General features: G+C 43.4%; 1 protein-coding gene across 2 annotated transcripts; it reads right to left on the minus strand.

The window, feature by feature from the left end:
• Window positions 1-3,069: 3,069 nt before the first annotated feature.
• Window positions 3,070-18,689, minus strand: SLC6A14 (solute carrier family 6 member 14). 2 transcript variants are annotated; one of them, XM_058847836.1, is made up of 15 exons: window positions 18,599-18,689; window positions 18,072-18,155; window positions 17,811-17,973; window positions 15,896-16,027; window positions 14,179-14,340; window positions 12,744-12,879; window positions 11,860-11,992; window positions 9,867-10,007; window positions 8,633-8,861; window positions 8,423-8,548; window positions 8,213-8,331; window positions 6,928-7,027; window positions 6,419-6,528; window positions 5,272-5,439; window positions 3,070-4,680 (listed from the first exon to the last, which is right to left on the minus strand). In XM_058847836.1, the coding sequence occupies exons 1-15, from the start codon at window positions 18,644-18,646 to the stop codon at window positions 4,531-4,533; spliced, it is 2,001 nt and encodes a 666-aa protein (XP_058703819.1). In that variant the 5' UTR covers window positions 18,647-18,689; the 3' UTR covers window positions 3,070-4,530. The 2 variants fall into 2 exon arrangements, with proteins under 2 accessions (XP_058703819.1, XP_058703820.1); XM_058847837.1 differs by lacking the exon at window positions 18,072-18,155 and having other exon boundaries at window positions 18,599-18,680.
• Window positions 18,690-22,991: the final 4,302 nt, after the last annotated feature.

Genomic DNA, 22,991 nt, shown 5'->3' on the forward strand with positions numbered 1-22,991 from the left:
GCAGCTATTCCTCCTCCTAAAAAGCAAGGAAACAGGAAAAGCACCATTCACTGTAGATAATAATTTTTAAAAACCCACCCCAACACCCCCCCCCAAAAAAAAACCCCAAACAATCAAAACTCAAACAGAAAACACTGCTAAAGAAAATATCAGATAAGGGGAGCAAACCTTCTTAACATAAACAAGCTCTCAGAATTGTGAAGGCAATCTCTGCTTTTCCTATACTTTCTGCATGTGTCACCAGCAACGTGGATCCCAAATTTTATATGAAGAAGCAGAACATTTGGCAAGGCTTCTCTGGAAGGAGCTTAGACGCTAACAGCCCACATAAGATGAAAACCTATTCAGAGAGGAACACACATGTCCTGACATTACAGGGAAATACTGCCCTCATCTGTCTTCCAGTGACAGGTTTTATTTTCCTGCCTAGTACGCCTAAGCCATTCATCACTTCCAGGATGAAAAGGTGGCTGCTGTTGCAACCAGCTCCAAAGTCTGTGCCCGGACTCAAGCTATTAAGTAATGCTGCTATTGGTAACTGGAATCGATATGACCATGTTTCTGCAACAGAGTTTAAGTGTAGCAATTTCTCAATTCTCTACGCTGAAGACAGTGTCTAGACCCAAAAGAAGAAAATAGTTTGTAGGTTCTTTATAAAACTAAAATCAAACAAAGGAAAAATATTCCTATTGCCAGGAGAACAGGAATACTGTGAGGCAGCACTGAGATTCAGCAAGAGCAGAGCAACCCCTGCTCCTGCAGCCTTTTGCACACTCTTGCACCAGGCAGGGAACTGGGCTCTGGATGACTGCAGTCCATAGTTACAGAAAGCACAGAGAACGAGGTTGGTTTGCTTCTTTCATCTATACTGGTAAAAATCCAGCACACACACGGAGGAGGCACATTTTAAGCACCATCAGTAGCTCTCAGGAAGATGAAATGAAGGAGCAAATGAACACACACTAATTCATATTTCATAAAAGTATAAGCTTTGAAGTTGGAAAAGTACATCTAGTAGACAAAGTATAGCACTAGCCAGTTCTGTAAGGGTTTGGGTGCAGTAGGAGCCTCTATCAAACCTCCCTCAGTGAGACAATGCCACTGGCCAGCCCACATCCTCAAAATGCTGTGGCTGGTGAAAGTGCAGATCCCAGCACATATGTGGTAGCATTTCAGAGCTCCAGTGCACAGCTTTTTAAGCAGATGGAGGTGCTTCTCCACCAATGCCTCTGCCTTTTTGTTCTTTTATTGAAGTTAGCCCTGCTGAAACTCCAAGATAGGAGCTGGAAAGTCCAACCCTGCTAGTTCCCAGTTAACTGAGAGCCCTTCTTGCTTGTGCCTTATCCCCCTTCACTCCCATTCCTTTTGATTTTATTTTGTAAATCCCAGATTTAATCAAACTCTGCATCTCCAAATTTGAGTGTACAGTTTCACAACATCTTAATGGCTGGAGCATCATCCCAGGTCATCCCAGTACAAGCAGACAGGTCTCATTTGATGACAACAAAGTGACTTTCTGGCAGCTCAGAGCAGGGGGGGTTCTACTGTGACCCACAGAGTCTGGGTTTCAGGGTTCCCTCACCAGTGTGGTCAATTAGAAGGCAGGTGATGGAAACAAGGTTGGATGCTTCCTGCCCCATAGCTCCATGCTAGCATCCAGGCTTTTGTGTCACCACGTAAAGGAAACAGGCTGGCCAATGCTTGCCAGAAACATTTTGATCTATACAGAAATGCTCAGGGGATGGGAACATTTTTAAGGGTTTTGTTGAGAAAACAACCCTGAATTTAATTTTGTTTCTGATTGCTATCTAGTTTCCTAGATGAAATTTTTCAAAACAGTCCTTCCAAACTGATTTTCATGGAAACCTCAAGCCCAAATAGTCTTTTCCATGACCACAGAAGAAGCAGTGCACTCAGGGCTGCCCAGCCTCAGACCCTCCAGTGACTCACCCTCACAGTAGTTTTTCCCAGGTCACCATTTCCAGAGTCTGGTTAATGTCTCAGCAGTCTCTCACTGCAGCCTTTTTGCCTTATTTTGATGTCATTTCACAGCCCTGTAGCTCTATCTGAACAGGTGGAATATGGCAGATTCATTGTTTTAGTCTTTGTCAAACAACTGTTTATAATTCACTGTAATCTACCTATTTCTAGATTTTCCCCTAAGCATTCTCCTTTCTCTGATCAACAGCTGCATCTTACACCACTCTGTTATTCCTTCCCACACTGCTGTCTGCCTTTCCAGTCTGTCCTGGGCATATGACATGTGTTTGCTTCTTTGGGGTCTTACCTGGAGCTTCCTCTTCTGCATTTGAAGTACTTCAACAATACTCAGCAAAGTAAAACTAAGGACGAAAATTCCTGGTGTCCATTTGCTTGATTTTAATCATTCTGGCCAAATAACACCTGGGGAAATTCTGTCTTCATGCTGCTAGTATTTTACTAACATATATGTGTGGCCACAAGCTGCCTTGCAGGGACATCCAGTTTAGGTGGTGGTGGTGGTGAACATGAGCTCTCTGCTTCCTTGAAAACTCCACAATTCATCTTTTAAAGAGAATTATCTTCCTTTATCTTTCTTCTATTAACACTGGTGGAAAACAATTATCCTTCCAGGGGATCTGCCATCATTGGTGCTTGCTGCACCTTGCCTCTCCTTCCCCGAGTCTATCCCTTCCCAGGTGAGAACTGCTGTCAGCTCCAGTGGATGGAGCACCCTCCAGCTCCCAGCCTCTCCAGTGCTGACAGAACTCTTTGCTGGCTAGACCATGGTCCTAGAGCAGCTGGAGAGCAGGAAAAGGGTCCTTTTCACCAGCTTCTAGTACTGGCTCCAGTCCCACAGTCCTTTTTATAAATCCCCGTTTAATTACTTTCTGTACTTTCTGAGCCCACTCCAAAACAAGACTATTGCACTTTCTAAGACAAGACTTCCTGGAGGTTGAATCTTTCCAGTTCAAGTTCTCAAAGGCCTAGGATCATAAAAGCATTTGTAGTCACTAACTCCACACACAAAACTGAAAGTTTCCAGGTCCAAACCCATTAAAAACAGAAAATCACATTTTATTTGCCAGTTCCAAAATCATTAAAAACAGGGAAAAAAAATCACATTTTGTTTGCCATAAAGTATTGATTTGTCACCAAAAAAAAAAAAAAAAAAAAAAACCAGTATAAAACATAAACCAAGATATGCAGCTTGGGCAAGAAAGCCACTATCCACACTCCTTCATGTCCAGAAAAAGTGACAAAGCCCTGAGAGGAAGTGACAGCTGAACACCTTGCTTCATTGTTCCCAAGGAACCAGTATCACAGTGAGATGCTCCTCAGCACACCAAATATATTCATTCTCTCCATAGTCTTTTTTCCCCCCTTTATCAGGATTCACTTGTATTACAAGTGAAGTCAGTTTCTCTTCACCCAACCCCCTCCTGCCTATGTAGATGATCAAGTTCGTGTTCCCAGCTGCGTTACAAACTTCATAACTTTTCATTAATCTCAAGATTTCAGCAAATTTTGGAATAAACAGCACTACAAGGTAGTTATAACCTTCACTTTAAGTAAAGTTCTGCTTCTTTTGGCCGTACCGTAACACTGTTTGGATCTTTGAAAAAAAGCACTTGGGGTCTCCTTTGGAAGGGAAAACCCAAATCTGAGTAAAAGAATCAGAAAACAACCTGATAGGTAAAGCATTGATGACAGTAGGAGAGCAGACAAACCAGAATTCATTGATTGCTCTTTCATTCTGCAGAGCTTAATGACAGAATATGCAAACATGAGGTTTTTGAATTAAAGACTGAGCATGGGGCATGACAGAGAAGATAGCTCTTTAGGGATCCCAAGGGGAATAATGAGAAATAGAAAGCAGCCTGCTTTTCACCATGCTTAAGCCTTATTTCCTGTGATGGCAATTTTTTGCCACTCAATATTTATATTTGTTTAGACAACACACACACACACACAGCATACTCAACATCAAATCCTGAGCAGCCTCTCACCACACTGAGCAAGCCGTAGACAGAGAAGAATTGCTCATGTTCCCTGAGTTCCAGTGCCAGGCAGCAGCACACTCATTCCCCTCTGCTGACTGCACACCCCCAGGGTGGCAGAGCACAGCAGAAGGCAGCAGCTGCACCTCAGGGCACACACACACACACACACAGCACCTTTGGGCTCCAGCTGGGGAGCACAAGAATGTCTTTACTCTCCTCCACACCTGTATCTGCAGTCCAGCTGGATACCAGTTGGATGGCGTTAAGCACGCCCAGTCCAGCAGCCTGGGGAGCCTGCAATGTATTATCCTGCCCTCTCAACCTCTCACATATCTGGTGAGATCTCAGTGCCTAATTGATGTGTTCCTCCCCAAAGACTAAAGCACTAAAAATAAATATGACTCTCTTTCATTTGGCAGCTGGATTTTAAAGGGCAGGGGTGTTGATTTGCCTTTTTTTTTTTCCTTTTGTTTTTGCCTAGTCCCTTTCCAATATTAAAAGACAAAACCCACATATATGCTAAAAAACAGTCATCCAAATAGCTGTCTCATTGTTGCTTGTATACAAAGGCAGACACAGTGGGAATCTCATGCTCCTTTTTCTTCTTGGGATCCACAATGTGGCCGTACCGTTCCCCTCGGTGACATTCCAGGTAGGGGCCCCAGTTTGCTGCAGGCCGGCAGCAGCTGACAAGGCGCTGGAAAGCAAAACCAAGAGGCATTTTGTGTCATACTTTAGTCCAGGCTACTTTTAAAACTCAGTAAAATTACAGCTCTAGATATGCACTGCAACTCAACTAATCACCAAAGTTGTTTAAAATCATTCCAAATATCTTTGCAGTCAGTGGGTTCTGGACACTGAAGTCAAAGAACAGGGAAAGCTGTGAGTAACAGAACAGTTTGGGAAAGCTCGCCAAGAGCAGAATATCTCAGATCTATCACTTGCTTCTGTGAGGAATGGGAGGCAAAATTCCTGAAAATTATATGGGGATAGAAAGCAATAGAAATTCTTCAGAGAATTTAAAGCTGGAATAGCAACAGAACTGATGAAAAATCTCTCTTGAGTGGTGTGTGTGCACTCCCAGAGAATTAGACTTTATTTTCTTATCAAAACATGATAGGGTAGATGCACCTTTGAAGCAACTACCAGAGATAATATTTTGGTCCAAAACTCCAGTTGAAAAACACATCAAAGTAGTATATGTGTTGGAGAAGAAAGCACAGATGGTCTTAATAATATCAAAGAAATTAAGATTTGAGGCTATGACAGCGGGTTTTTTTGCCCTTACCTGAACAAGGTTTCCTTCAGCTTTAGATATCTTTACAATAGCAACAATGGGAATCCAGATGACACAGAAGATGATCATGCACCAGCCAACAGCAGTTCCCCAGGTTGGGTATAACACTGAGCCATAAGTGGGACTTGAAAATGTGACCAAAGACCAGATCAAAATAGCCTAGAAAAAATGGTAAAAACAATAAGAGAGAAAAGCAAGTTTCCAGCAACATTGAATTTGCACTGCTTCCAAGTTGGTTTAATAAAAAGAAGGGCTGTCTACAAGTTCTGCACAGTTTCATCTTGCTTTCTGAGTGTGAGAACAGTTGTGCAGGCTTTGGTGTCAGTCATCACCAAACAGCAAGACTGAGGGGCAGGACTGAAAAATGACCCTGAGGTGCACTGAGTATATCTGTGTTTAAATATAACTTGATCTCTGGGTTCTATTAAAATCTTATGCTGGATAATACATATGTTGCTGGCTGAGCCTGGTACCTTTCTCTATATGTTTTATGTATTCCTGTGTTCCATTATTTACAGGAATACGGGAAAGAATCTAAGATAATAAATTGGAAAATACTGCTTCAGAAATTGGATCATTTTAAGCAGCATTTTCTAAATTATAGTCTGGACAGATTACAGGTAATGTGCTGTCCAGAGTGACTTGCCACTGCTCCTGGACTGGGGATGTTAATAAATTCTGTCATAGTAACATAATACAGCAATCTACACTCATAATCGGAAGTACAGGAGTAACAAAAACCAGACATACAACAGGACATTAAAAGGTCTCAGACAGCAGAACATCTGACCCAAAAATGGGATTTCCTTCAAGAGGCTTTCAAACCAATCTCAGTCTAAAATTAAGATAATCCAGCTGCCAAGGCAGAGAATCTAGCTGCTCTGTGTTAGTCCTTGGGAGTGTAGACCCAGCTCAGCAGTAACTGATCTCAAGCTCCAGCCTCTCCTGGAGAGGATCGAAGGAGGAGGGAATGTATCAGAAAGCAGAGACAGCCCATAGTTCACTTCACTGGCACAGCTATGCCCCATCTTTATACACAGAGCCTGGGCAGTCAGCCCTGAATTGTCACACAGAAACCTCTTCAATACTGAGTTACTAAGTTCTGTCACACTAACTCCATCCTGTCATGTGCACGCACCATTAACAGCACAGGAGTGATGAAAAACCAGCATATTCTCCACCACAGCCAGAAAAAACGGCTCTTCTTTCCAATCATCATTTCAATGTCTTCAATGAACCTGTTTCCTCCTGTTGGAACAAAATCATGGGACTTACTGTAAAGCAGGTACCTCTCTTGCAGCTGGGGTTACTCAAAAGTGATCAAAAAAAGGCAATGATCAAGGACAGTTTATCCAGTTCTGCATTAATTATTACAGGGTTTTTTTAATTGTATTACTATCCAGATGGTTAATTTATAAATTCTCTATTGCAGTTTTTAGTATTTAATATCCCTGGCACTGCTTAAGGCCAGGCTGGATGGGGCTTTGAGAAACCTGGTCTAGTGAAAGGTGTCCCTGACCATGGCAGGGAGTAGGAACAGGGTGATCTTTCAAGTCCTTTCTATCCCAAAACCATGCTGTGACTATGATATGCACTGTTCCGGGGGTTGCTTAGTTTAATTATATATTTTCAATGCAAATAACTTACCATAAATGTAGACAATGCCTATTATCTCCAGGACAGCTGAAATAAGGATTCCCCATCCAGCACAGAAGTGATCTATTAGGTTAACCCAGTAAATTCCTGCCTGCAAAACAAACATTAGAGGTTAAAAATTGAGTAGTAACATATTTATGCAAATAAAATAAGATGCCTTTGTTGAAGACAATTTAACTAATCACAACTCTTAGTTTTTAAGTTCACAGTTCTCCGGGTCTCACAGATTTGTGAATATTATTTTCTTTAAATCCCTCTATGTAAAGTTGAAAAGCATGTGTAACAAAGTACTACAGATGCTAAAACCAATATCTATGTATATGCAGAGCATATACAAACAGCTGAGAGCAAGATTTTAATTTGGAGCTTACAGGAATAAAGCTGGTGCTGAAGTTTTTATACTAAGCTACAGCAATATCTATACCAGTTACCAGTTCTGGGAAGTCTATCCTCCTACATACACAGCTTCTTTATGGGGTTAAACATCCCACATACCACAGCTTTAAACACCAGCATGCTTGCAATAGCAGGATCAGAGTAGGAATCAATTTCTGAGCCATTTCACACTCTCGTGTACTAAGTCCCTTGGAAATTCCCCACTACCCTATTTCATAACTTATGTACTTTGCCTGACCATACAACTCACTTCTTGCCACAATCACCTCCTTCACATTCTCAGTCCAATTACACACATAAATCTGCATTTCTAGATGGAGTAATTGCAGTGAACCTTTATATTCTTAAAAGCAATTGCCTCAAGAAACTTTACACAGTATACTTAAAATTCCTTTTCTGTATGTCTATTTATATATATACACAAACACAGGAGAAGTAACCATGCAATCTACAGATGCTCAGGAGTCAATGGGTTTTTATTACATGAATAGGCCATTCCTCAATTCCTGTCCTGTTTGGTAGTGAGTTCTGAACAAAAAGATCCCATCAGCATTTATTAGCAGTACCCACTGTGCCACGGACATGTTGTATGCATGTACTTGTGATTACACAAATTCCTGAACTGAGGAAAGATAAATCAGGCTAATACTTGTAAAGGCCTTCTATTTAAAACCATCTCTCTGTTCAATAATCACAGAAAACCTTAGGTTCCTCAAGCTTTCCCTGAGAATTTCTTACTTGCATCCAGAAACAATGACAAAATTCAAGGGTCTCTGAGACTGATCCACAAAGACAGGAACAATGGGAAAGGGTATTTTGATTAGAGTTCATCCCTTGCAGCATAACTAAACTCAACTACCAAAAAAACTGAATTTCTTACCTGAGTAACACAGATAAGCCCAAGTAAAAAGAGCAGTGCACACAGACCTAGGGTTACAGGCAGTCTTAATTTTCTCATCACTCTGGGAGATATATCTTGAATGGTGGTTGTAAGTGTTTCTGCAAAGGAAGAAGTAGGGAGTTTGAGCAGCACAATTAAGAAAGATAATGGTCATTTGAAAAGCCACGTGTCACTTAAAACCCCACTCACCTATGGTGGCAAACTGGGAGTCAAGGCCCAAGAGCAGGAGCATGAAGAAAAACAAAAAGGACCACAGAGGAGAAACTGGTAACTTGGAGAGAGCCTCTGGGTAGGCTACGAAGGCCAGCTCAAACCCTGGAAAGTAGTGGAAAGAAGGAGGTTATTGTCATGCCTTGGCCAAAGCAAGCCCCAGTACCAGCAGTGTGACCATGAGCCTACCTGAGTCCACGACCTCTGAGACGGGTCTCTCAGACACAAATGCCATATGTCCCAGGATGGAGAATATTGCAAACCCAGCAAATATGCTGGTGACACAGTTGGTCACACAAACTATTATGGCATCTGAGTAGCAGTTGTTGTGGAACCTGTTGTATGAAGACAAAGCAACAAGCCCACCCCATGCTACAGACAGTGAGTAAAATATCTGGGTGGCTGCATCTTTCCAAACCTACAGAAAGAAAGAATACGAGAATTATTTTATTACTTATAGTACTTACCATAAACATTTAAACATGTAATATCATAACATTTTCATTCATTCATTCATAAACATTTTAAACACGTCCTCTCTTGAAGCTTAAGGGTATTTTTTTTTCGTTCAGTCTGTATATCTAATCCTATTTCATATGAATTTTAGGGAGGATAGAATATAGCACACTGGTGATTTTGCAGTCTCAATCACAAACACTATCTCTATGATCTCCAAAGGTCACGTCCCAAGCATGTTGCCAAATACTTAAATCTTATTGGGCTAACCCTGAAGAAGAGATTCAATTTGTTCACATAGGTGGGTTGTCGAGATATGAATCTTGGAACAGAGCCAACAAATAAGGACAACCAGGACTGGCTGCAGGAGTGAGAGCTTCCCTGTACCCTCCCACTTATGTGACCCAGACACACCATGACCCAGACAAACCACTTCTGATGTAGACCCTCAGCTATTGCCAAGTACTCACATAAGTACCACAAATAAATATCACTTTGATATGCTTGCTTTTGATAAAGCTGCAATAATATTGGCATAAGCAAGAACAAAAAAGTCCCGGCTTTCTTTGCACGTGGTGCCCTTCCTGGTCCACCTAATCACCCAAGGTGATTTCCCAGGCAAGGCGTGGCCTGAATTTCAAACTCAGGGATCCCGTAAGATAAAGTCCCTTAAAATTATCAGCAAGAACTTTCTCAGCAGGTCTTGCTAAGATGAAGCTCCAGCATGACCCCCAAGAACTGTTTAGAGGCAATAGCACAGTTATCACCAGTGTGGCGGGGTGGGGAAGAAGAAGGTGAGTGTCTTTCGGTTTGAGAGTAGCTGGAAAGGGGGCTGGGACTTCTTACACAACCAGCTGCTGATACAAAATACAGGGTAGGAGCTAAAGCACATGACTGGATAAAAAAGAAGCAAGCCCACATAACCAGGGAAGTGTGACACATTTCTGGGGCTGATGCTACCTCTCACCTCTGCCTCCATCAGCTTGGTGATGTTGGACTGGCTCCCAATGTAGTATTCGATGCCATCCAAAGCACCTTCCAGGGTGGCACCTCGCACCAACAAGATGAGCAGGATGACATATGGGAAGAGTGCAGTAAAGTAGACAACCTGCAGAAGGATGGGCAGGGACACACATTAGGCCTGAGGGGATCCACAGATCTCCATACAGAAAGACTGGACAGGCTTTAGACTAAGGTCTGGTACAAAAGGAAAACAGGCAACGAGGGAAGTGAACACATGCCAGCCACCAAACCATCTGGCTTAGCTGGTTCTGGAGCTGCATTCCAGCAGAAGCAGAAGGCCCAAGCCACATATCCACATTTCAGATAGCACTTGACCAGTTTCAGAAATGCATTTTTCTAACATGATTTACTGCTGTAGCAAGGTCTGGACTCAACTACCCCAGACGTCTCTTGCTAGGTAATACTTCTAGCAAGTGCAATCTGAAAGCCAGGAAAAACTGGGTGACTGGGGTGGAATTATCTCCTGAGGAGCTCCCTGCTATTCCCCACACCACTTCTCCCACTCCCCCCCCAAAAAAAAAAAAAAGAAAAAGAAAAAAAAACCTAAAAATTCAAACAAAAGTCACTGCTCTGGAAGCTTTCTTTACAGGAACAAGGACTTTCAGATTCTCTCAGACGCAGATCTATTCTGTTGTTGTTGTGTTGTAGCACAATGGGACCAAGGCCAGCAGGAGACTTATTGTCACACAGGCTATATTCAACAATACTCTGGTTTCCTGAGTCTTAGTTTCAGTGTTACGAAGACAGATAATTGACCCAGTACTACTGGTTCCACCAAGCCAGAGCATTACACCATCATGTGGTGCGAGTCTGACATTTCTGAAGACCTCCTTCACGCTTGCCTAGAATGGACAATTCTCTCTGCTTTTCATCTGCCTTGTTCCTGCCCAGCTAGATCCTTCCTAGTCCCACCTTACTCTCCAAAGAGGATTATCTTTGTGCCAGAAGTGACAACAGAAAAGAGCCAACTGCCAGGAACCCAAAGAACATGAGATTAAGAGGAGCCATGCAACCAAATAACTGAGGCTGGGAAAGCACACATACTCCACCCCAAAGCACTGAAACAAGGGCAGAAATCTCCAAATAGAAAGCAAAAAAGGAGACATCACACTGAGCAGAGGAAAGCAGGCAGCAAGGAACCAAAGAAAGGCACAATGACAGAAGGAAAAGGCGGGGGGGGGGGGAAGTCTGTGCAGAAAAGGTGAACAAAAGAACAAAGGCAACTGAGGCTGAAGAAGTAAATGATGGAGATGCAACATGAAGGTGAGAAAAGAGTATAAGGAGGAAGGAACAAAACCAAGAAAAAGGTCTCAGGTGAGGAAGGATGAAATTCAGCCTGCCTGAAGTCAAGCTAGCCCAAGAAAAACTCCAGACAACCATGCTGCAGCTTGTGGAAATGGGAGCTCAGCAGAGACAGATTTTGAAAACAAGCATCTATGTACCTGTCCCTAAAAATCATTTCAGCTCTTGGGAACAAACAACATTTCACAATCTGGCAGGAACCTGCACACACACATCTGCTCACAAGACCTGACCTGTATTGTCCAAACATCTCAACCAGACTGGAAGTGCAAAATAATCACCGGGTGTTCCCAGGGCGTGTGCCCATGTGTGCCATCACATGCACGCTTCCATCACGCAGCCCAGGCAACTGCTAAAACTCACCTGGAATCACCGGCATGACAGCAAGATCCCAAAATACAGGGCAGCCTGATGGAGTTGAGGCCCAGGTGTTAAATAATGGCTGTGTAATCAGCACCTTACTCATATTTTATGTAAGTTATGAAGCCGAGGAGGAGGAGGAAAGCAAAATGCTGAGCCCAGCAGAGGGGTGTGTTAGGACTGCATCCTGCCTTGTGCTAAACCTCCCTGGGTCCAACTGACATTGGAAGAGCAGAACCAGGCCAAAAGTCATCTCCTTGCTCTTCATAACATACCTTTCCAGAAGATTTTATTCCTTTAAACAGGGCAGCTGCAACAATAATCCAGGAGAGGAGGAGGCAGAGTGCCAGGTACCACACGATCCTGCCGGTCTCGTCCAGCCCACTCGAGCGCTGCAGGGTCACTTTGCTGAAAGCACACGATGCTCCTGTGAGGAGGGGTGAGCAGCACAAACACACACACCCCTCCTCTTCAGCTACTTCTCAGGACAAAGTGAGCTGGTGTGTGCAGCTATGATGAGGCTCTGCAGCCTCTTCCAAGAGTGTGCAGTTAGAATTGTGTGATCGGCATTGAGAAATTGTATATTTAACTGCATTTTTCACTTCTTTTTGAAGCCTACCAGTTCTCCTCTCTCCATACATCTCAAGTAAGGCCTACCTAAGATATTCTGTGTTTATCATGAAATTCTGACAGGAAGAGAAGAGCCCATAAGGATCAGTTTCCAGCAACCCAGAGAACATGAGGCAAATTGAGAACATGGAGCTATAAAGAAACAGCAATTTCACAACAGGCCCACATTCAGAATAAGGTGAATATATTTTACACAGTAACTCCTGAGGGAAAAAAAAAAAATATTCTATACTACAATAAAAGATGCCAAGTGGTGCCTACCGGGACTCCAGAGAAGAGGATTTCATTAAATTGGAGGGGTTTTTTCAGTTGGTTAAAGGTTGACTCACTTGCTTCTCTTTCTATATATAATTTCTCTTATAAAGGCCAACTTTATCAATTAAATTTTAAGTCCCCTCTCTAGTGATTTGCATGTCTGTGTCCCTTGACTAGATATTTTTATGGACTGCAAGACAAAAATAAAAGGAACATCCAAAACCACAATGCATAAAAAACTATTTTTAGTAATTTCTTTAAAGTATTTACTTACTTCCAGTATTGCTCACTGGGAAATTGCACTGGTTTGTAGTTTATGGTGCCATTTAAACATGTGAGATTGTTGCTGGTGATGAATGTGTAGTTTGCATGAATGATTTCCCCATGCAAGGTTGCATTGCAGTCGCTTACTGAAATCAAGAAAAAGGAATCAATAACACTGGGATGACTGTCATTAAAAAAAAAATAAAAAATCAGCCCAATAGAGCAAATGTGTTTCCTAAGCAATAACAGCTTCAGTTTGCCTGCTAACAATATTTAGAAACAAACCTGAAATGTCACTTGCAGCTGTGACTTCTCTACTTGACTGTAAATCAAACCACCCAGAATCTGGTGTGCTCAGCACGTTTTACTTATCCTCAAGAATACTTACAAAAATCAGAACTGAGCATAGTTGAAATTGTAGCCTTGGTTACTCCATGAAAACTTTTGTCCCAAACCAAGGTGACACATCTGGTACCTGGTATTCATCTTATTGTGGCAGAGGGCTTATTAGAGTGCTTTAAATATTTTCCTTGGAGCAGGGTTGAAGGAATGGAAACTGGGGTTGGGAATTTTTTGCCAGAACATACAATAAAAAGCACTTTATCATCTGGAAATTCTTGTTGAAGCCTATTTCAAGACAGCTTCTTCAGTTCAGTTTTGTGCTCTCCCAAAACTTACAAATCACGTGCTGAAATATTTTTTGTTTTGCCAATAAATAATCATTAACTTTTTGTTACATAAGACATCTTAGAAGAGATTTTCAGATATATGATTGAGATATATTTACATTAATGCTGTAAACAATGTAATCCATCCTGATCTTGTCCTTGTTATTTTAATAATCACTGGTTACCAGGTAGGACATTTCCAGCTGCTAACTGCTAATTATCTCACCAAATTCACCTTTTGCCTTAAACTGGTCTGATACTGGTGAGATAACAAGTGTTTGTCCCTACAGCTGCTGCCAAACACAAGAACAATAGTGTGGAGATCCGTTCTAAAGAGTTAATGAAGTGTGAAACCAGTGCCTCAGCGGTGCTCAGGATTACCATAGCCACAGGGAAGGCAAGGGGCAATGAAAAAAACCTCGATAAAATTACTGCAGTGGTTTGTCTCATGGAAGGAAGATATTTTTTTTTGCCGTGAAGCCTGATGGAATGGGAATGCAGTATTTCCAGGGATTGTATGTACTAGGGGAAAAGTTGACATTTTAAAGGAGAAAAAAAGGATCCAACGAGGTGATTTCAAGCCCACTACTCTGTGGATTTCCCAAGCACCCAGAACTGGTGGCAGGAAAATGGATAAGCATCACTCCTCTGTGTTCAGATGCAAAACTCCAGGAAAGACTTTTGAAGCCACGGGTAGCTGTCTTGCTCCTATCCTTTCACCCAGAAAACAGTCCAATTGCCAAAAACTATAATATTAAAATCCGGTAAGTAAGGTACCTATTCGTGTCTTGCTGCAGAATTCATCTGCCCAGGAAAAGCAGTCTGACCATGGCAGCACTTTTTGAAATGAGGCAAATAAGTAGTAGAGTGAATAAGCAATGATAACGTTGTAGTAGATAGTCACAAATGTTGAGATCATGACCATTGTGATGCCCACTCCTAGGAAAGAAGATGTTAAGACATTAACATTGTTAAGACATTGTTATTAACATTGTTGAGACATTGTTATTAACATTACTAAAACACAATGTCTTAACCACCCCAAACTCTGGTTGAAAAAAACCCCCCACCAAAACAAATAGCCTTCACTTGACTTTTAAAAGAAGGCTACTTGGGAGGAAGTTGAAGTTGGTTTTTGTTTGGTTTAAAATATTTTTTAACAGCAAACAAACAGTGAAATTTTAAACCCATGATATGATCCAAACTGACCCTCTCAAACATGATTTTGAAATAAGAGTTTGAATCAGGGTCGTAGAAAAATTGGACTATTTGCAAAGTCTAAAGGAGAAATTCAGTATTTTGTTCTCTCCCCATTCAAAGGGAAACTTAGTAAAATAAAACAAACTGTACTAGGACTGCCCAAGCCTTTTTAAAGATTCCATGGTAATGAATGCTTTAAACTACAGTAAATCTTGCCAGTATTACTGTTCTCCCCCTTGTTAAAATGAGTTTTGTTCTGTGAATTTGGGAAAGTCTGGCAAACTGTATCAATCATCTTAGAAATGATGTTTAAGTTTCTGTCTTCACAGACACATAAGAAATACACAGTGTTTAAAAACTTTAAAGATAAACAACCTGCTTTCATGAAAGTGTCTTGTGCTGCAGAACAGAGACTGGCAAAAAGAGAAAACGTTGGGGCAACCAGTTTCTGTAGGTGACAAGCGAATTTCTTGTTGCATCAGAAAGAAACTTCCTTGTTCCTACGTTAACTCCTCTGGTAGATTAAGACAAACAAAACCATTGCATAGTCCTTAACACCCGTGGTACAGGACTGGGATGGACAGGTGTGAGTAAAGCACATGGTTGATTGTTTCCAAACAAATCTCCCTATGAAATACAAACCCTCCCGGACACAAGCTACCACTACAGCATACAATTTCTCTTATCTCGAGAGGCACCTCACTTTACAAAGCCAGAGTCTAGGCTATTTTATCACACCAGCAGATGACTCCCAAGGCAGCTGCTGGATGATTGTGCACACTACAGCACAGAGCACCCAGACCTGTGTGCCTGTGCCCACACTGGCAGCCAAATACAGAATTAATCCATCTAACACAATTGCCTTGCAAGCTACACTGGATGTGAAGCATAAAGAAACAGCAATAAAATCAGCTTGTAAAATTTCTTTTCAATCTGTTGCACAAGGTACACTGGTTGTTTTACTGAGGTTTTCCCTCACACAGCAGAACAGGGATATTTCATTCTGCCTGGGCAGCTGGAGTGAGGCTGATGCGCTGCTTAACACTGGAAGAATCATTGATAAAACCTTTCATAACCAATAACCTTTTTGGGGAAATCTTTACTCAACGTCTGTTTATTAACTGAACAATGAGGAAGTATATACCTGGAAACATAACACTGACCCTGTAACACTGGGAATAGCTGCTACACGGATGTTGGTGTCTCAGAATCAGTAACTTCATGAAGAAATCATTAATTCACAACCATTTATTACTGGAATAAAAAAGATTTCAGGAAACATAATAAAACCTACCTTGAAACAATGGCAGTATTCTCCAGATGGAAACTGGCCCTAGACTGGCAAACTGTCCCAGGGAACATTCCATGAAAAATAAGGGCAAGCCGGCCAATGCCAACATTAGAGTGTAGGGTATTAGAAAAGCACCTGAGAGAAGAAGGTGAAAAGCACAATCACACAGAGAAAGCAAGGCATCTTTCAGCATTTACCACGGTTTTATCACATTTTATACTCCCCTTTCCCCCCCTGCTCAAATACCCCACTGCAGGGGCTTTTTTTCAAAATAGAGAGATTTGTTTCTAAGTCCTATTTTCTATAAGACTAGATAGTACCTGCAATGAAGAGACACAGACTGTCAGAACTGCTGATTTAAAAAGAATGGCTTCTTATAGAAAGTAAATTAATTTTCCAAAAACTTGAAAAACTTATTGAAGATGTGCTCTAATACAAGCAGGAACAGCGCTCAGCTGTGGGCACCACCGGCTTTCTCCACTTTCTATTTAATCTTCCAGCTTTTAACTTAGAGGAACAGAACCATTCCTGTGTGTACTTAGCTGTGTTTTGCAACTGCCCTGTTAAGCAGCTACTGGACATCAAAGCATGAAGATTATTTTCTATGGTTGGCCGAGTCCTGTGTCAAACATCTCAGGATGGCTCTTGTTCAAGCCCATTTAATAGTGCATGCTAACCTGATATCAGTGAGCACCCTGTTCTGTGAAAGGGACTGGCACTTCTTTGTGTGTGCACAGAAGACAGGGAAAGCGAGAGCACAGGTTTCATAAACACAACACGATATCCCTGCAGGAATCTGTCCTCATCACTCTCAGTGAATTTAAAGCAATCAAGGACCCAGTTCTGCAAGGAACTGCAAATACCTGATGCAATTTCAGGAAGCAAATTGTCCCAGAGAATTAACTGGATTACTCCTGTGTTTCGAAACAAGTATGTAACAGTTGCCTTTATCAATCATGGGCAAGGGGCACAGAAAAGGATGCAAGCAGCAGCACGATTATGCTTTAAATGCAAAGTCTCTGCTGCAGCAGATAAAGGAAAAGATCTAGTCCAAGGGCCAACATCACAACTTACTCTGTTTTTGCAATTTTCTTCAACAAAACTGTAAGTAATGCAAACCAGCCAATCTCAAGCCAATAAAAATTCTGTATTGAAAATGCCTGCTTATGTTCCATGTGCAGCTGTGTGAGCTGTGCTGCCTTTACAGTCCAGAATTTGACTTCAAAGACTGTTAGGGCAAATAGGAACATATAGGTAAGTTTTCTGCAGTTACTATTTACACACTCTAACTACCAGTGGTAGCCTGGCAAGTAGATAAAGCTCTGGACTACAGGCCAATGAAGCCAGTGCCTCTGCTTGGCTTTGCCACTAGCTCATTGTGTAAGCAGGTAGAGACGCTCTCTCTGTCTCACACTTCCCAAGTGTCTGATCTGGGTAATTATTGAGCTGGGATAATGATTCCAGCTTAGATTGTTTGCATGGAAAAACCAAGGTGCAGAGGGGATTCAGTTGTTCTCTATAAACATACCAGGTATGGTATATAACAAACCCACCAGGAGGTAAGCACTGGGGATGGAGAATAGCTATTTACACAAGTAGAGGATTTTGGCACATGACAAAAAGGTACACATTGCTTATGAGTAATTCAGAAGAAGATGGAATTCTCAGGTAGAAAATTTGCAACTCAAACTAAATACTAAATACTAAACTCAAACTAAATACTATTTCCCTTCTCAGTTGGTACCCAAAAAGCCTCTTACTCTCCCATGAGTGGGGTCTATCCCAGCTCCCAGGGTGATGCTCACATTCAGCTTTGACAGAACATGCCCAGCCTCAGAGCTGGCCCTTGCAGCTTGCCCTCCTCTCTCCTGGGGATAGCAAGGTGTGCCCACCCGACCCTGCCATTCAGCACAGGTACCTCCTCCGTTCTGGTAGGTGAGGTAGGGAAAGCGCCAGACGTTGCCCAGGCCCACGGCATAGCCCACCATGGACAGCAGGTAATCGCTTTTGCTAGACCAGTTGCCACGCTCCGAGTTCTCATCGCTGTCAGGGGCATCTTTTTCATTTGTCAAATTGAAGTCCTTGGAAGAGAAGAGGGAAGGCTTGTGGTCACCCACAAGGCAAGAAAGACAATCACATCCTCATAGTCATCCCTCATATTCTCTGTCCGGATACGCACCTTGACATGGCTGGGCAGCCGCAAAGGGTGGGCATAGCCAGCTGGGCTGCCAATCCAGCTGCTCGCTGGCAGGACAGCACAGACCTGTGAGAGAGGGTCCCACCAGAGAGTCCAAACACCTCCACAGACGGTTTTGCCTTACTCCTGCTGTAGTCCTTTGTGCTGTCAGCTCCTGGGGGCAGCTCCAGGAGACTCCCCCATTCTGCCCCTGCACACGCCCAGATGCCCCCATCCTGTTCAGATGTTCACATCAGCACACACCTGTATGCCTGCTTTAAAAATCACCTGTCCTAGTGCCTTTCACACATGCCCAGGTGCTCATCCCTGTTTGGATCTCTACCTGTTTGGATCTCGCCTGCCCAAACAACTTCATACCTGCCCTCAGCTGCCAACCTGCCTGCGCCCTGCTTGCCGAGTGCCCTCTACCTGGGCACGTCCAGAACCCACCAGCTCAGGTGCACCCACACTTGTTACACCCTCTCGCACCTGCCCGGGTGCGTCCGGCCAGCCTCCCCCCGCCGCCTCACCTTCTTCTTGCCGCAGGACAGAAAGCCGGGCAGGCTGAGCATCCCCATTTCTGCCGCCGCCGCAGCCGCTCCGCTCTGCCCGCGCCGGCCGCCGCCCGGCCCTTTATCGTCCCCGCTGCCGCCCGCCCCTCGCTGCCCTGCCGGGAACCGCGGCCCCTGGGCAGCCCCACGGCCCGCCTGGGGCCGCCTCCCGCCCCCGGGGCAGCCCCTCGCAGCCCCTGCCCGCTTCCCCGCCCGCTGACCCTCCTCCGGCCCCGCGCCCACTTCCTCGGGAACACACACCTGCCTAACCCTGCCCGGCCACCTGCCCACTTCCCCTCCTAAACACCGCCTGCTCTCCGCACGCCTCCATCCCCGCCTTGCCCCGACCCACTTCCCCTGCCACCGACCTGCCTGGGCTCGCTCCCCCAGTCAGGGCTCCTCGGCCCTCGTTGCACCCCTCTCTGTCACCCACCTTCATTTCTAGCGTGTCCCCCCACTCCTTCCCCTTTCCCTCCTCTTCCAGTGCCTACCCACACGTTCTCCTCCTTCTCTTCTACCTCCAGGCTGCCACCTCCCCATCAAGCTGTCCCTCACCTGAGCAGCTGGCCCCGCTGGTCCCCGTGGCTCCCCAGGGAGACCCTGCTCCAGCCCTACCTGCTCCACGCTGGAGGCCGGGAGAGACGCAGGAAAGCAAAGGACACAAGGGGCTTAAACGCTATGGAAATTCCAGCTTCTGAGCACACCTTTCAGGTAGAGGCACAGAAAGGGCAGGTCATAAAAGCAAAGTCATCTCCAGAGGAGGAATTTGAGCAAAAGGACTAAGGAATCTTCTAAAGCACTTCCTGGCTTCAACCACCAAGGCAGCTGTGACATTTCACCCTTTAGGGGAAGGGATGTCACAGTGACCTTCCCCAAGCATTCCATAAGGTCACACAGGACAGGACGACACTGCTCAAAGCACACTCAGTGTAGACATGAGGAGACACAGGCTGACTGGTCATTAAATTGTTCTCCTCTATTTATAAATAGTCTTTTCCATGGCTCCTTCAGATCCACACCTTGACAAATACCCTTTTCTGTCCAAATTAGCTGGACTTACCAATTAGCAAAGTGCTACCCAGCGTCTCTCACTCTAGCCATCACTAAGAGGCACACAGAGTGTGTGGGACAGCATCTGAAAGGTGAGAAGGTAAAATAAGATTGTATTTTATCAGCCTGTGCAGCAGGTTCTCAGGGAGACTTCTATTTTAGATACTGGAAAGATGCCAGAATACTATTATCTTTGGAAGAAAAAGTGAGTACAGGTGTAGTGTTCTGAAAGGATAAAGGCTTTGGGAGAAAATAATAAATAAAAATTAAAGAAAACACTCCTTTACAGGCTGCCTGCAAATTTGGAATTAAAATGGCCAAGCTACAACACCAAACACTTCAAGCTGGTTTTCTTTGGAGCAATACAAAACTCAATCAGATCAAGGACACACTGAGAAATTAGTCCTTATTCTTCTATCTTTCTGAACTGTTTGTAAACTAAAGGAGACTTTTTGACAATCCTGATCTGAGATAAGAATTTGAAATAGAATGACAGAATGTGATTTGACTTTGGGTTCTGGGTAACCTCAGTATGTGTGGATCACTATCTCTCCAGGAAACAGAAACTCGCCAATGAACAATTCTGGGCCTAACAAAAGCTCCAAGTTCTCTTCCACAAACTCATGATTCAGAACTGATTAGCAGCTTGTTTAGAAATGAAATGACATTAAAAACAACCTGTTAGCCAGAGCCTCTCCTTTCATACTAGGATTAAGCAGATGTGCTGCAGAGTCACCCCCAGTGTCATTCCCTCCCTGTAACTGAAGATGACTAAAAGTAAAACTATACTGGAGGGAGCACTTCTCAGACGTGTTTTGCTTCCGACCACGTGAAAGTTTCGTTTGAAATGCATTTTCTGTATCTAAAGGAGAAAAGTGAATACCACAGCACAGGGATAAATGCAGGGGTGAGCAGTGGAGAGATGAGTATCTGCAGAGAGGATTGTGCCTGAAGCAGGGCTGTGTTTCCCCTGGTAGCTATGCAGCTGAGCAGCACAGCAGCTCCACTTGCATTCGCTAGGGGCTGAGTCCATCAGGTTATCCCTGAAGGCTGGTTCCTCACAGCCACCCACCAGCCAGTCAGCCCTGGAATGGCTCAGCTAGGAACACAGAATCACAGCCAACCAGATCCAGTTTGGCTCCACCACAGATGAGATATCCCATCTCCTGACCAGCAGCCTAACCAAAGTCATCTTTCTAATTTGGATAGCACCCCTGGATTACCATCAATTCCACTTACTGAATCTTCTGTTAATCCAATGGGGAGAAAATTTAATTTAAAAATAAATTAATTATAATCTTAACATGTTGAGAATACAGCAAACAATTCTGACATTTCCTAGGAGCAGTGAGATACCCATGTTTTCCATTTGGTTGCACCAGTGCTATTATCAGATGTTGGGTATTGCCCTTAGCTAACACAAACAGCACTGGTGATACAGCAGATTGTGTTTGATGTGCTTATTTAAGAATATGATGAGTAAATTCTATTCTTAACCTATATCTTCTGCGATAGCAGTGCTTACTAATATTGGCACCTGGCACACACATCCAAAACTGATTCAGCAGACAAGGCTGGGGCTCATTTACCTCTCCCCTTCCCAACTGGCATGAGCCAAAGACCAGAAAACCCGCTTTGCAAATCAATTTAGAATGCACCAAATCCTGGCAGGCCAACACACAGAGACCAACCATCCAACAACAAAAAACCCCATGCTGGACTTCAGGATCTTAGGAAGATGACCTAAATCATTTAACTGTCTAACAACAGCATGTAATTACGCTCATCCAGAACTCAACAGCAATGTTACACTCTTTAGAGGAGGGGATCAGACAGGACTGCTGTAAAACTGACAGGTGAAGCAAGGCAGAAAACTTAGAATGTTGGCTCCTGCAGCTGCAGGAATTATCCTCGCCTCTGCAGCTGAACAGAATCAAGCCCTACAGTTCACATTTTAATCAATGCTTTCTGCCTAAGAAAACATCAACCTTGATTTAAAGACAAAGTGATTAAAAGTGAAACAATTTCCTTGGTGTTGAACTGATCTACAGGCAACTTAGACCAAACCTCTACCACTAACTCCAAAAAAAGTATCAATCATTGGTGTGGTAGCCCATGAAAGCAAGGCAGCATTGTCTGTCTGGTGAGAAATGTCTTATTCCACTGTGAGCCTGTAAGCAAGGTGGAAGTGTATCTACAAGGAGGGCACATCAGGAAGTGGCCCCTCTGCTTAGAAGGCAGAATGGAGAGGTGATGATGGTGTTGTCGAGGACACAGGCAAATTACAAAGGGAATGGTTTCTGAAACAGTCATTTGTGACTTCAGAGAGGTCCTTGTGGAAGCAGACAGGGGTTAGAGCAAAACACAGTGTGGGAATTACTGACTGAAGAGGCCTCATGCCAATACTGGCTTGCCTGGTTCTAATGGTCCCCATCCAAGAGTTTGTGCAACCCAGGTATGAAGCAAATTTTTCTCCCAACTCTGCCAGTCCCTTCAGGGTGATGAGGTTTTGCTCATGGGAAAAGGAGTTGACATATTATATATCCTTTCTGGATCTATTTTTCTTTATCAGTTTTGGCTTTTCTGCATAACTGGGATGTTCATTGCTGCTGCTCAACAGCCACCAGGACACACACATCTACTCAATATGGATCTCTACCCGTGAATTTGTTCTCATTAAATGGAAATCCTGAAAAAACTTGATTCAGAATTTCTAAGGAAAGGGAACATTGAAAATTTTCAGTAATGTGTGATGAGTTTGGTTCACTAACATAATAGTAAATAATACATTCTGTTATGAATTATGTGATATTAAAGACCTGTATAGGCAATATCTCAATGAGGTGTTTAATCTGATTTTCCTCCAACTTCAGGACTTTTGGATTCATCTCTAAGGCCATCTCAGAGGTGAGAAATGCAGCAAGGTCACTCCTACTTGCCTCTGTGTCTGCTATCAGAACCCAAAAGCAGCTGAAACCTCACTCATTTAACTCCTCACGATGGGACAGTTGCAAAAGCTACAAATGCAAAATGCTTACGGCCTTCGAAGTAATGCTCATAGTATGGGTGGAGACTTGAAACTATATGGAAAGCAAATTTGCCTTCAGGCCTTTTCAGCAGGTTGAAGCCTGCAAATTAATATTATATGCAGTAATCAAGTTAGCAGTGGGGAAGTTTTACATATGCATGTAGGAAAACTTACAAGGCAGAAATAAAATAGATGAATAAGAGCTGAAAGGTTGTGCACTTTGCCTGGAAGATTTTGCTATCCCAGCCACTCAAGAGGAAGCCACAGATCTCCATCCACAAAATTAATAAAGGT

This window comes from Poecile atricapillus, chromosome 12, assembly GCF_030490865.1.
Source record: "Poecile atricapillus isolate bPoeAtr1 chromosome 12, bPoeAtr1.hap1, whole genome shotgun sequence".
Taxonomy (NCBI): domain Eukaryota; kingdom Metazoa; phylum Chordata; class Aves; order Passeriformes; family Paridae; genus Poecile; species Poecile atricapillus.